This window comes from Oncorhynchus tshawytscha, linkage group LG13 (assembly GCF_018296145.1).
Source record: "Oncorhynchus tshawytscha isolate Ot180627B linkage group LG13, Otsh_v2.0, whole genome shotgun sequence".
Taxonomy (NCBI): Eukaryota; Metazoa; Chordata; class Actinopteri; order Salmoniformes; family Salmonidae; genus Oncorhynchus; species Oncorhynchus tshawytscha.
Genome location: NC_056441.1, coordinates 24,914,058 through 24,926,773, shown reverse-complemented (window position 1 = coordinate 24,926,773; position 12,716 = coordinate 24,914,058). Strand labels below are relative to the sequence as shown.

The window sequence follows — 12,716 nt, the reverse complement described above, 5'->3', positions numbered from 1 at the left end:
TAGACAGACAGAGCAGTAGACACAGGCAGAGCAGTAGACACAGAAAGAGCAGTAGACACAGGCAGAGCAGTAGACACAGACAGAGCAGTAGGCAGAGCCGTAGACACAGGCAGAGCAGTAGACACAGACAGAGCAGTAGGCAGAGCAGTAGACACACACAGAGCAGTAGGCAGAGCAGTAGACACAGGCAGAGCAGTAGACACAGGCAGAGCAGTAGGCAGAGCAGTAGACACAGACAGAGCAGTAGACACAGACAGAGCAGTAGGCAGGGCAGTAGACACAGGCAGAGCAGTAGACACAGAAAGAGCAGTAGACACAGACAGAGCAGTAGACACAGACAGAGGAGTAGACACAGGCAGAGCAGTAGACACAGGCAGAGCAGTAGACACAGACAGTAGACACAGGCAGAGCAGTAGGCACAGACAGTAGACACAGGCAGAGCAGTAGACACAGGCAGAGCCGTAGACACAGGCAGAGCAGTAGACACAGACAGAGCAGTAGGCAGAGCAGTAGACACAAACAGAGCAGTAGACACAGACAGAGCAGTAGACACAGACAGAGCAGTAGGCAGAGCAGTAGACACAGGCAGAGCAGTAGACACAGGCAGAGCAGTAGACACAGGCAGAGCAGTAGACACAGGCAGAACAGTAGACACAGACAGAGCAGTAGACACAGGCAGAGCAGTAGACACAGGCAGAGCAGTAGACACAGACAGAGCAGTAGACACAGACAGAGCAGTAGACACAGGCAGAGCAGTAGACACAGGCAGAGCAGTAGACACAGACAGTAGACACAGGCAGAGCAGTAGGCACAGACAGTAGACACAGGCAGAGCAGTAGGCACAGACAGTAGACACAGGCAGAGCAGTAGACACAGGCAGAACAGTAACACAGGCAGAGCAGTAGACACAGTTAGAGCAGTAGGCAGAGCAGTAGACACAGACAGTAGACACAGACAGAGCAGTAGACACAGGCAGAGCAGTAGACACAGACAGAGCAGTAGACACAGGCAGAGCAGTAGACACAGACAGAGCAGTAGACACAGACAGAGCAGTAGGCAGAGCAGAAGACACAGGCAGAGCAGTAGACACAGACAGAGCAGTAGACACAGACAGAGCAGTAGACACAGGCAGAGCAGTAGACACAGACAGTAGACACAGGCAGAGCAGTAGGCACAGACAGTAGACAAAGGCAGAGCAGTAGACACAGACAGTAGACAAAGGCAGAGCAGTAGACACAGACAGTAGACACAGGCAGAGCAGTAGACACAGACAGTAGACACAGGCAGAGCAGTAGACACAGACAGTAGACACAGGCAGAGCAGTAGGCACAGACAGTAGACACAGGCAGAGCAGTAGACACAGACAGTAGACAAAGGCAGAGCAGTAGACACAGACAGTAGACAAAGGCAGAGCAGTAGACACAGACAGTAGACACAGGCAGAGCAGTAGACACAGACAGTAGACACAGGCAGAGCAGTAGGCACAGACAGTAGACACAGGCAGAGCAGTAGGCACAGACAGTAGAAACAGGCAGAGCAGTAGACACAGACAGAGCAGTAGACACAGGCAGAGCAGTAGACACAGACAGAGCAGTAGGCAGAGCAGTAGACACAGGCAGAGCAGTAGACACAGACAGAGCAGTAGACACAGACAGAGCAGTAGACACAGGCAGAGCAGTAAACACATACAGAGCAGTAGACACAGGCAGAGCAGTAGACACAGACAGTAGGCACAGGCAGAGCAGTAGGCACAGACAGTAGACACAGTTAGAGCAGTAGGCACAGACAGTAGACACAGGCAGAGCAGTAGACACAGGCAGAACAGTAGACACAGGCAGAGCAGTAGACACAGTTAGAGAAGTAGGCAGAGCAGTAGCCACAGACAGTAGACACAGACAGTAGAAACAGGCAGAGCAGTAGACACAGGCAGAGCAGTAGACACAGACAGAGCAGTAGACACAGACAGAGCAGTAGGCAGAGCAGTAGACACAGGCAGAGCAGTAGACACAGACAGAGCAGTAGACACAGAGAGAGCAGTAGACACAGGCAGAGCAGTAAACACATACAGAGCAGTAGACACAGACAGAGCAGTAGACACAGACAGTAGACACAGGCAGAGCAGTAGACACAGGCAGAGCAGTAGGCAGAGCAGTAGACACACACAGAGCAGTAGGCAGAGCAGTAGACACAGGCAGAGCAGTAGACACAGGCAGAGCAGTAGGCAGAGCAGTAGACACAGACAGAGCAGTAGTCACAGACAGAGCAGTAGGCAGAGCAGTAGACACAGGCAGAGCAGTAGGCAGAGCAGTAGACACACACAGAGCAGTAGGCAGAGCAGTAGACACAGGCAGAGCAGTAGACACAGGCAGAGCAGTAGGCAGAGCAGTAGACACAGACAGAGCAGTAGGCAGAGCAGTAGACACAGGCAGAGCAGTAGACACAGACAGAGCAGTAGGCAGAGCAGTAGACACAGACAGAGCAGTAGACACAGACAGAGCAGTAGGCAGAGCAGTAGACACAGACAGAGCAGTAGACACAGACAGAGCAGAAGACACAGACAGAGCAGTATACACAGGCAGAGCAGTAGACACAGACAGAGGAGTAGACACAGGCAGAGCAGTAAACACATACAGAGCAGTAAAAACATACAGAGCAGTAGACACAGGCAGAGCAGTAGACACAGGCAGAGCAGTAGACACAGGCAGAGCAGTAGACACAGGCAGAGCAGTAGACACAGACAGAGCAGTAGGCAGAGCAGTAGACACAGACAGAGCAGTAGGCAGAGCAGTAGACACAGACAGTAGACACAGGCAGAGCAGTAGGCACAGACAGTAGACACAGGCAGAGCAGTAGGCACAGACAGTAGACACAGGCAGAGCAGTAGACACAGACAGAGCAGTAGACACAGGCAGAGCAGTAAACACATACAGAGCAGTAGACACAGGCAGAGCAGTAGACACAGACAGTAGACACAGGCAGAGCAGTAGGCACAGACAGTAGACACAGGCAGAGCAGTAGGCACAGACAGTAGAAACAGGCAGAGCAGTAGACACAGACAGAGCAGTAGACACAGGCAGAGCAGTAGACACAGACAGAGCAGTAAGCAGAGCAGTAGACACAGACAGAGCAGTAGACACAGACAGAGCAGTAGACACAGGCAGAGCAGTAAACACATACAGAGCAGTAGACACAGGCAGAGCAGTAGACACAGACAGTAGACACAGGCAGAGCAGTAGGCACAGACAGTAGACACAGGCAGAGCAGTAGGCACAGACAGTAGACACAGGCAGAGCAGTAGACACAGGCAGAACAGTAGACACAGGCAGAGCAGTAGACACAGTTAGAGCAGTAGGCAGAGCAGTAGACAGACACAGACAGTAGACACAGACAGTAGAAACAGGCAGAGCAGTAGACACAGACAGAGCAGTAGACACAGGCAGAGCAGTAGACACAGACAGAGCAGTAGACACAGACAGAGCAGTAGGCAGAGCAGTAGACACAGGCAGAGCAGTAGACACAGACAGAGCAGTAGACACAGGCAGAGCAGTAAACACATACAGAGCAGTAGACACAGGCAGAGCAGTAGACACAGACAGTAGACACAGGCAGAGCAGTAGGCACAGACAGTAGACACAGGCAGAGCAGTAGGCACAGACAGTAGACACAGGCAGAGCAGTAGACACAGGCAGAACAGTAGACACAGGCAGAGCAGTAGACACAGTTAGAGCAGTAGGCAGAGCAGTAGACACAGACAGTAGACACAGACAGTAGAAACAGGCAGAGCAGTAGACACAGACAGAGCAATAGACACAGGCAGAGCAGTAGACACAGGCAGAGCAGTAGACACAGACAGAGCAGTAGACACAGACAGAGCAGTAGACACATACAGAGCAGTAGACACAGACAGACCAGTAGACACAGACAGTAGACACAGGCAGAGCAGTAGACACAGGCAGAGCAGTAGGCAGAGCAGTAGACACAGACAGAACAGTAGACACAGACAGAGCAGTAGGCAGAGCAGTAGACACAGACAGAGCAGTAGACACAGACAGAGCAGTAGACACAGACAGAGCAGTATACACAGGCAGAGCAGTAGACACAGACAGAGGAGTAGACACAGGCAGAGCAGTAAACACATACAGAGCAGTAAACACATACAGAGCAGTAGACACAGACAGAGCAGTAGATACAGGCAGAGCAGTAGACACAGGCAGAGCAGTAGACACAGGCAGAGGAGTAGACACAGGCAGAGCAGTAGGCAGAGCAGTAGACACAGACAGAGCAGTAGGCAGAGCAGTAGACACAGGCAGAGCAGTAGACACAGGCAGAGCAGTAGACACAGGCAGAGCAGTAAACACATACAGAGCAGTAGACATAGACAGAGCAGTAGACACAGACAGTAGAAACAGACAGTAGAAACAGGCAGAGCAGTAGACACAGACAGAGCAGTAGGCAGAGCAGTAGACACAGACAGAGCAGTAGACACAGACAGAGCAGTAGACACAGGCAGAGCAGTAGACACAGGCAGAGCAGTAGGCAGAGCAGTAGACACAGACAGAGCAGTAGGCAGAGCAGTAGACACAGGCAGAGCAGTAAACACATACAGAGCAGTAGACACAGACAGTAGAAACAGACAGTAGAAACAGACAGAGCAGTAGACACAGACAGAGCAGTAGGCAGAGCAGTAGACACAGGCAGAGCAGTAGACACAGACAGAGCAGTAGACACAGACAGTAGAAACAGACAGTAGAAACAGGCAGAGCAGTAGACACAGACAGAGCAGTAGGCAGAGCAGTAGACACAGGCAGAGCAGTAGACACAGACAGAGCAGTAGACAGACAGAGCAGTAGGCAGAGCAGTAGACACAGGCAGAGCAGTAGACACAGACAGAGCAGTAGACACAGACAGAGCAGTAGACACAGGCAGAGCAGTAAACACATACAGAGCAGTAGACACAGACAGAGCAGTAGACACAGACAGTAGACACAGGCAGAGCAGTAGGCAGAGCAGTAGACACAGACAGAGCAGTAGGCAGAGCAGTAGACACAGGCAGAGCAGTAGACACAGGCAGGGCAGTAGACACAGGCAGAGCAGTAGACACAGGCAGAGCAGTAGGGAGCAGTAGACACAGACAGAGCAGTAGACACAGACAGAGCAGTAGGCAGAGCAGTAGACACAGGCAGAGCAGTAGACACACACAAAGCAGTAGACACAGGCAGAGCAGTAGACACAGGCAGAGCAGTAGACACAGGCAGAGCAGTAGGCAGAGCAGTAGACACAGGCAGAGCAGTAGACACAGGCAGAGCAGTAGACACACACAGAGCAGTAGGCAGAGCAGTAGACACAGGCAGAGCAGTAGACACACGCAGAGCAGTAGACACACACAGAGCAGTAGACACATGCAGAGCAGTAGACACAGGCAGAGCAGTAGGTAGAGCAGTAGACACAGACAGAGTAGTAGGCAGATCAGTAGACACAGGCAGAGCAGTAGACACAGGCAGAGCAGTAGACACAGGCAGAGCAGTAGACACAGACAGAGCAGTAGACACAGGCAGAGCAGAGCAGTAGACACAGGCAGAGCAGAGCAGTAGACACAGGCAGAACAGAGCAGTAGACACAGGCAGAGCAGTAGACACAGACAGTAGACACAGGCAGAGCAGTAGACAGAGACACAGCAGTAGACACAGACAGAGCAGTAGGCACAGACAGAGCAGTAGACACAGGCAGATTAGTAGACACAGGAAGAGCAGTAGACACAGGCAGAGCAGTAGACACAGCAGTAGACACAGACACAGCAGTAGACAGAGGCAGAACAGTAGACACAGGCAGAGCAGTAGACACAGTTAGAGCAGTAGGCAGAGCAGTAGACACAGACAGAGCAGTAGACACAGACAGAGCAGTAGACACAGGCAGAGCAGTAGACACAGGCAGAGCAGTAGACACAGGCAGTAGACACAGGCAGAGCAGTAGGCACAGACAGTAGACACAGGCAGAGCCGTAGACACAGACAGAGCAGTAGACACAGACAGAGCAGTAGACACAGGCAGAGCAGTAGACACAGACAGAGCAGTAGGCAGAGCAGTAGACACAGACAGAGCAGTAGACACAGACAGAGCAGTAGACACAGGCAGAGCAGTAGACACAGACAGAGCAGTAGGCAGAGCCGTAGACACAGGAAGAGCAGTAGACACAGACAGAGCAGTAGACACAGACAGAGCAGTAGACACAGGCAGAGCAGTAGACACAGACAGAGCAGTAGGCAGAGCAGTAGACACAGACAGAGCAGTAGACACAGGCAGAGCAGTAGACAGACAGAGCAGTAGACACAGACAGTAGACACAGACAGAGCAGTAGACACAGACAGTAGACACAGGCAGAGCAGTAGACACAGGCAGAGCAGTAGACACAGACAGAGCAGTAGACACAGACAGAGCAGTAGACACAGACAGAGCAGTAGACACAGACAGTAGACACTGGCAGAGCAGTAGACACAGGCAGAGCAGTAGACACAGACAGTAGACACAGGCAGAGCAGTAGACACAGGCAGAGCAGTAGACACAGACAGAGCAGTAGACACAGACAGAGCAGTAGACACAGACAGAGCAGTAGACACAGGCAGAGCAGTAGACACAGACAGGGCAGTAGACACAGGCAGAGCAGTAGACACAGGCAGAGCAGTAGACACAGGCAGAGCAGTAGACACAGGCAGAGCAGTAGACACAGACAGTAGACACAGGCAGAGCAGTAGACACAGACAGTAGACACAGGCAGAGCAGTAGACACAGACAGTAGACACAGACAGTATATTATAGCGACTAATGTTCTCCACAGGGCTCTTTATTATCAGAGTTCAGCTCTATGTATGGAAATAAGCTTCCTCTCCATTAAGGCTTTGTAAAAACTATTTGGGTTAAATTCATGTGTATTATCTCTTTGTGAACAAGCATGGGCCTGCTTGAACAAGACAGCTATGAGAACAATATAAATATGCAGGACTTTAATGTTGGGCAGAAACAACGACAGTTCAATCTGTTGTTGCAGAAAGCCAAGGATAGTTGTTGATCATGTACACCGATGCATATTCATGAACCCTTCCCAACAGCGCTATAGCAACACGCTACAAGTACAACTACAAGTCTCCAGTCTGCTACCTAACATTTTACATTCACAGTCCGCAAACATTGTAACCCTCCACTAACTCTGCTATCTACCATTTTAACCCTCCACTAACTCTGCTATCTACCATTTTAACCCTCCACTAACTCTGCTATCTACCATTTTAACCCTCCACTAACTCTGCTATCTACCATTGTAACCCTCCACTAACTCTGCTATCTACCATTTTAACCCTCCACTAACTCTGCTATCTACCATTTTAACCCTCCACTAACTCTGCTATCTACCATTGTAACCCTCCACTAACTCTGCTATCTACCATTTTAACCCTCCACTAACTCTGCTATCTACCATTGTAACCCTCCACTAACTCTGCTATCTACCATTTTAACCCTCCACTAACTCTGCTATCTACCATTGTAACCCTCCACTAACTCTGCTATCTACCATTGTAACCCTCCACTAACTCTGCTATCTACCATTTTAACCCTCCACTAACTCTGCTATCTACCATTTTAACCCTCCACTAACTCTGCTATCTACCATTTTAACCCTCCACTAACTCTGCTATCTACCATTGTAACCCTCCACTAACTCTGCTATCTACCATTGTAACCCTCCACTAACTCTGCTATCTACCATTTTAACCCTCCACTAACTCTGCTGTCTACCATTTTAACCCTCCACTAACGCTGCTATCTAACATTGTAACCCTCCACTAACTCTGCTATCTACCATTATAACCCTCCACTAACTCTGCTATCTACCATTTTAACCCTCCACTAACTCTGCTATCTACCATTGTAACCCTCCACTAACTCTGCTATCTACCATTTTAACCCTCCACTAACTCTGCTATCTAACATTGTAACCCTCCACTAACTCTGCTATCTAACATTGTAACCCTCCACTAACTCTGCTATCTAACATTTTAACCCTCCACTAACTCTGCTATCTACCATTTTAACCCTCCACTAACTCTGCTATCTAACATTGTAACCCTCCACTAACTCTGCTATCTACCATTTTAACCCTCCACTAACTCTGCTATCTACCATTTTACCCCTCCACTAACTCTGCTATCTAACATTGTAACCCTCCACTAACTCTGCTATCTACCATTTTAACCCTCCACTAACTCTGCTGTCTACCATTTTAACCCTCCACTAACGCTGCTATCTAACATTGTAACCCTCCACTAACTCTGCTATCTACCATTATAACCCTCCACTAACTCTGCTATCTACCATTTTAACCCTCCACTAACTCTGCTATCTACCATTGTAACCCTCCATTAACGCTGCTATCTAACATTTTAACCCTCCACTAACTCTGCTCTCTAACATTGTAACCCTCCACTAACTCTGCTATCTACCATTGTAACCCTCCACTAACTCTGCTATCTAACATTTTAACCCTCCACTAACTCTGCTATCTACCATTGTAACCCTCCACTAACGCTGCTATCTAACATTTTAACCCTCTACTAATGCTGCTATCTAACATTTTAACCCTCCACTAACTCTGCTATCTACCATTGTAACCCTCCACTAACTCTGCTATCTACCATTTTAACCCTCCACTAACTCTGCTATCTACCATTTTAACCCTCCACTAACTCTGCTATCTAACATTTTAACCCTCCACTAACTCTGCTATCTACCATTTTAACCCTCCACTAACTCTGCTATCTACCATTTTAACCCTCCACTAACTCTGCTATCTACCATTGTAACCCTCCACTAACTCTGCTATCTACCATTTTAACCCTCCACTAACTCTGCTATCTAACATTGTAACCCTCCACTAACTCTGCTATCTACCATTTTAACCCTCCACTAACTCTGCTATCTACCATTGTAACCCTCCACTAACTCTGCTATCTACCATTTTAACCCTCCACTAACTCTGCTATCTAACATTGTAACCCTCCACTAACTCTGCTATCTAACATTGTAACCCTCCACTAACTCTGCTATCTACCATTTTAACCCTCCACTAACTCTGCTATCTAACATTGTAACCCTCCACTAACTCTGCTATCTAACATTGTAACCCTCCACTAACTCTGCTATCTACCATTTTAACCCTCCACTAACTCTGCTATCTAACATTGTAACCCTCCACTAACTCTGCTATCTAACATTGTAACCCTCCACTAACTCTGCTATCTAACATTTTAACCCTCCACTAACTCTGCTATCTACCATTGTAACCCTCCACTAACTCTGCTATCTACCATTTTAACCCTCCACTAACTCTGCTATCTACCATTGTAACCCTCCACTAACTCTGCTATCTACCATTTTAACCCTCCACTAACTCTGCTATCTAACATTGTAACCCTCCACTAACTCTGCTATCTACCATTTTAACCCTCCACTAACTCTGCTATCTACCATTTTAACCCTCCACTAACTCTGCTATCTACCATTTTAACCCTCCACTAACTCTGCTATCTACCATTTTAACCCTCCACTAACTCTGCTATCTACCATTTTAACCCTCCACTAACTCTGCTATCTACCATTTTAACCCTCCACTAACTCTGCTATCTAACATTGTAACCCTCCACTAACTCTGCTATCTACCATTTTAACCCTCCACTAACTCTGCTATCTACCATTTTAACCCTCCACTAACTCTGCTATCTACCATTTTAACCCTCCACTAACTCTGCTATCTAACATTGTAACCCTCCACTAACTCTGCTATCTACCATTTTAACCCTCCACTAACTCTGCTATCTAACATTGTAACCCTCCACTAACTCTGCTATCTAACATTGTAACCCTCCACTAACTCTGCTATCTAACATTTTAACCCTCCACTAACTCTGCTATCTACCATTTTAACCCTCCACTAACTCTGCTATCTAACATTGTAACCCTCCACTAACTCTGCTATCTACCATTTTAACCCTCCACTAACTCTGCTATCTAACATTGTAACCCTCCACTAACTCTGCTATCTAACATTGTAACCCTCCACTAACTCTGCTATCTACCATTTTAACCCTCCACTAACTCTGCTATCTACCATTTTAACCCTCCACTAACGCTGCTATCTAACATTTTAACTGAGCTTTAACCTTTACATTTTGCCTGTAATTTAACGTATCATTCCCAGCATGCAGCGTTTTCAGTATGCCACAGGCTTTTATGTTTCTCTTCCTCCTTCTGCAACATCAATTAACCCCCATTTTCCACGCACATAGAGCCAATAGGACAGGCTGACCTTTCCCGGAGAAATTGAAATGTGCTTTACATTTATCAACTTAATTAGGTTCACAAGCTACCGCACGCTACCCTTGATTACACTGTAATTCAATAAGAAAAACATTATTTCAAATGCAGATAAAGGAAAATAATAAAAAAGCCCTTCTGGTGGGACCTGCCATTTTCAGTTAGGGACATTTCAAATGAAAATGTATGACAATGGAGCAACTATGAGGACACTGGTGATGGTAGCGGCCATTTTGGCCCGCTGTCAGGTTCGGTTTCAAGGTAAAAAAAGACACATAGATGCATGTTTCTGCTGTCATGTCATACGAACTTCACCCTGTCGCTCACAGAGATACCACAGCCCGGGAAGCAGATTGGGGAATTTAAGTGAAGCCATGACTGTTGTCAACACTAGTCTCTTACCACTTCAAACACGTGCTTCAATCCCATCGATCCTTAATACTCATATAACTATAGATGCCTTGTAAGATGTGTTGTAGGTTCAAATTCAGCTGTTTAACTGCTGCTTCAATAATGTGATGGCGTCAGAATAAGCCAAAAGAAGACGTCATCACCACCACCCTGTGTGCCCACACACACACCTTGGAGGAGGAAGTGTCACACTCCTGGCAGATCCAGCCGTATCCTGTCTGCTTGGGAGACTTCTTCAGGGGAGGGTCCAGACAGCCAAAGTGGTAGCACAGACAACACTCATCACACCTACAGGAGAGAGAGAGGTGGGGAAGGTGTCACATACAGTGGAACACACACACACACACACACACACAATTCCAATAGAACTCAGAGTATTCTTCAATGGAAGCTTGTTTAACATCAGATATGCAGTGCGGTGTCCGTCAGGGCAGTTACCTTGGGCCGCTGCTCTTTTCTATTTTTACGAATGATTTGCCACTTGTCTTACAAGAAGCTAAAATGACTATGTAGGCTGATGATTGCACACTCCACACATCAGCACCTACAGCCAGTAAGTTCACTGAGAGTCATCACTGTCGAACGCTCCCTAAAACACTTCTGCGAGCAGGCCATTCTAATCGACCTGGCTGGGGTATCCTGGAAGGATGTCATCCCGTCAGTCGAGGATGCCTGGTTGTTCTTTAAAAGTAATTTCCTCACCATCTTAAATAAGCATGCCCCTTTCAAAAAATGTAGAACTAAGAACAGATATAGCCCTTGATTCACTCCAGACCTGACTGCCCTCGACCAGCACAAAACCATCCTGTGGCGGACTGCACTAGCATCGAATAGTCCCAGCGATATGCAACTTTTCAGGGAAGTCAGGAACCAATACATGCAGTCAGTCAGGAAAGCAAAGGCTAGCTTTTTCAAACAGAAATTTGCATCCTGTAGCTCTAACTCCAAAAGGTTTTGGGACACTGTAAAGTCCATGGAGAATAAGAGCACCTCCTCCCAGCTGCCCACTGCACTGAGGCTAGGTAACACTGTCACCGCCGATAAATCTAAGATAATCAAGAATTTCAATAAGCATTTCTTTACGGCTGGCCATGCTTTCCTCCTGGCTATCCCAACCCCGGCCAACAGCTCTGCAACCCCCAGCTACTTTCCCAAGCCTCCCACCTTCTCCTTCACCCAAATCCTGATAGCAGATGTTCTGAAAGAGCTGCAAACCTGGACCCGTACAAATCAGCTGGGCTTGAAAATCTGGACTCTCCTTCTAAAATTATCCGCTGCAATTTTTGCTACCCCTATTACCAGTCTGTTCAACCTCTCTTTCATATCATCCAAGATGCCTAAAGACTGGAAAGCTGCCGTGGTCATCCCCCTCTTCAAAGGGGTGACACTCTAGACCCAAACTGTTATAGACCTATATCCATCCTGCCCTGCCTTTCTAAAGTCTTCGAAAGACAACTTAATAAAACAGATCACCGACCATTTTGTATCCCACGTACCTTCTCCGCTGTGCAATCCAGTTTCCGAGCTGGTCACAGGTGCACCTCAGCCACGCTCAAGGTACTAAACGATATCATAACCTCCATTGATAAAATACGGTACTGTGCAGCCGTCTTCATCGACCTGTCCAAGGCTTTCGACTCTGTCAATCACTGTATTCTTATCGGCAGACTCAACAGCCTTGGTTTCTCAAATGACTGCCTCGCCTGGTTCACCAACTACTTCTCAGATAGAGTTCAGTGTGTCAAATCAGAGGGCCTGTTGTCCGGACCGCTGGCAGTCTCTATGGGGGAGCCACACGGTTCAATTTTCGGCCCAACTCTTTTCTCTGTATATATATCAATGCTGCGGGTGATTCCCTGATCCACCTCTACACAGACGACAACATTCTGTATACTTCTGGCCCTTCTTAGGACACTGTGTTAACTAACCTCCAAACGAGCTTCA

General features: G+C 47.9%; 1 protein-coding gene across 6 annotated transcripts in view; it reads right to left on the bottom strand.

The window, feature by feature from the left end:
- The window catches only part of LOC112264585 (PHD finger protein 14), a 107,060-nt gene that overhangs the window by 27,275 nt on the left and 67,069 nt on the right, over positions 1-12,716 (bottom strand). For all 6 annotated transcript variants that reach the window (XM_024441286.1, XM_024441290.1, XM_024441288.1 and 3 more), the window contains one exon: positions 10,943-11,060. In XM_024441286.1, coding sequence (XP_024297054.1) covers positions 10,943-11,060 — 118 coding nt within the window. The remainder of the gene's footprint in view (positions 1-10,942; positions 11,061-12,716) is intronic.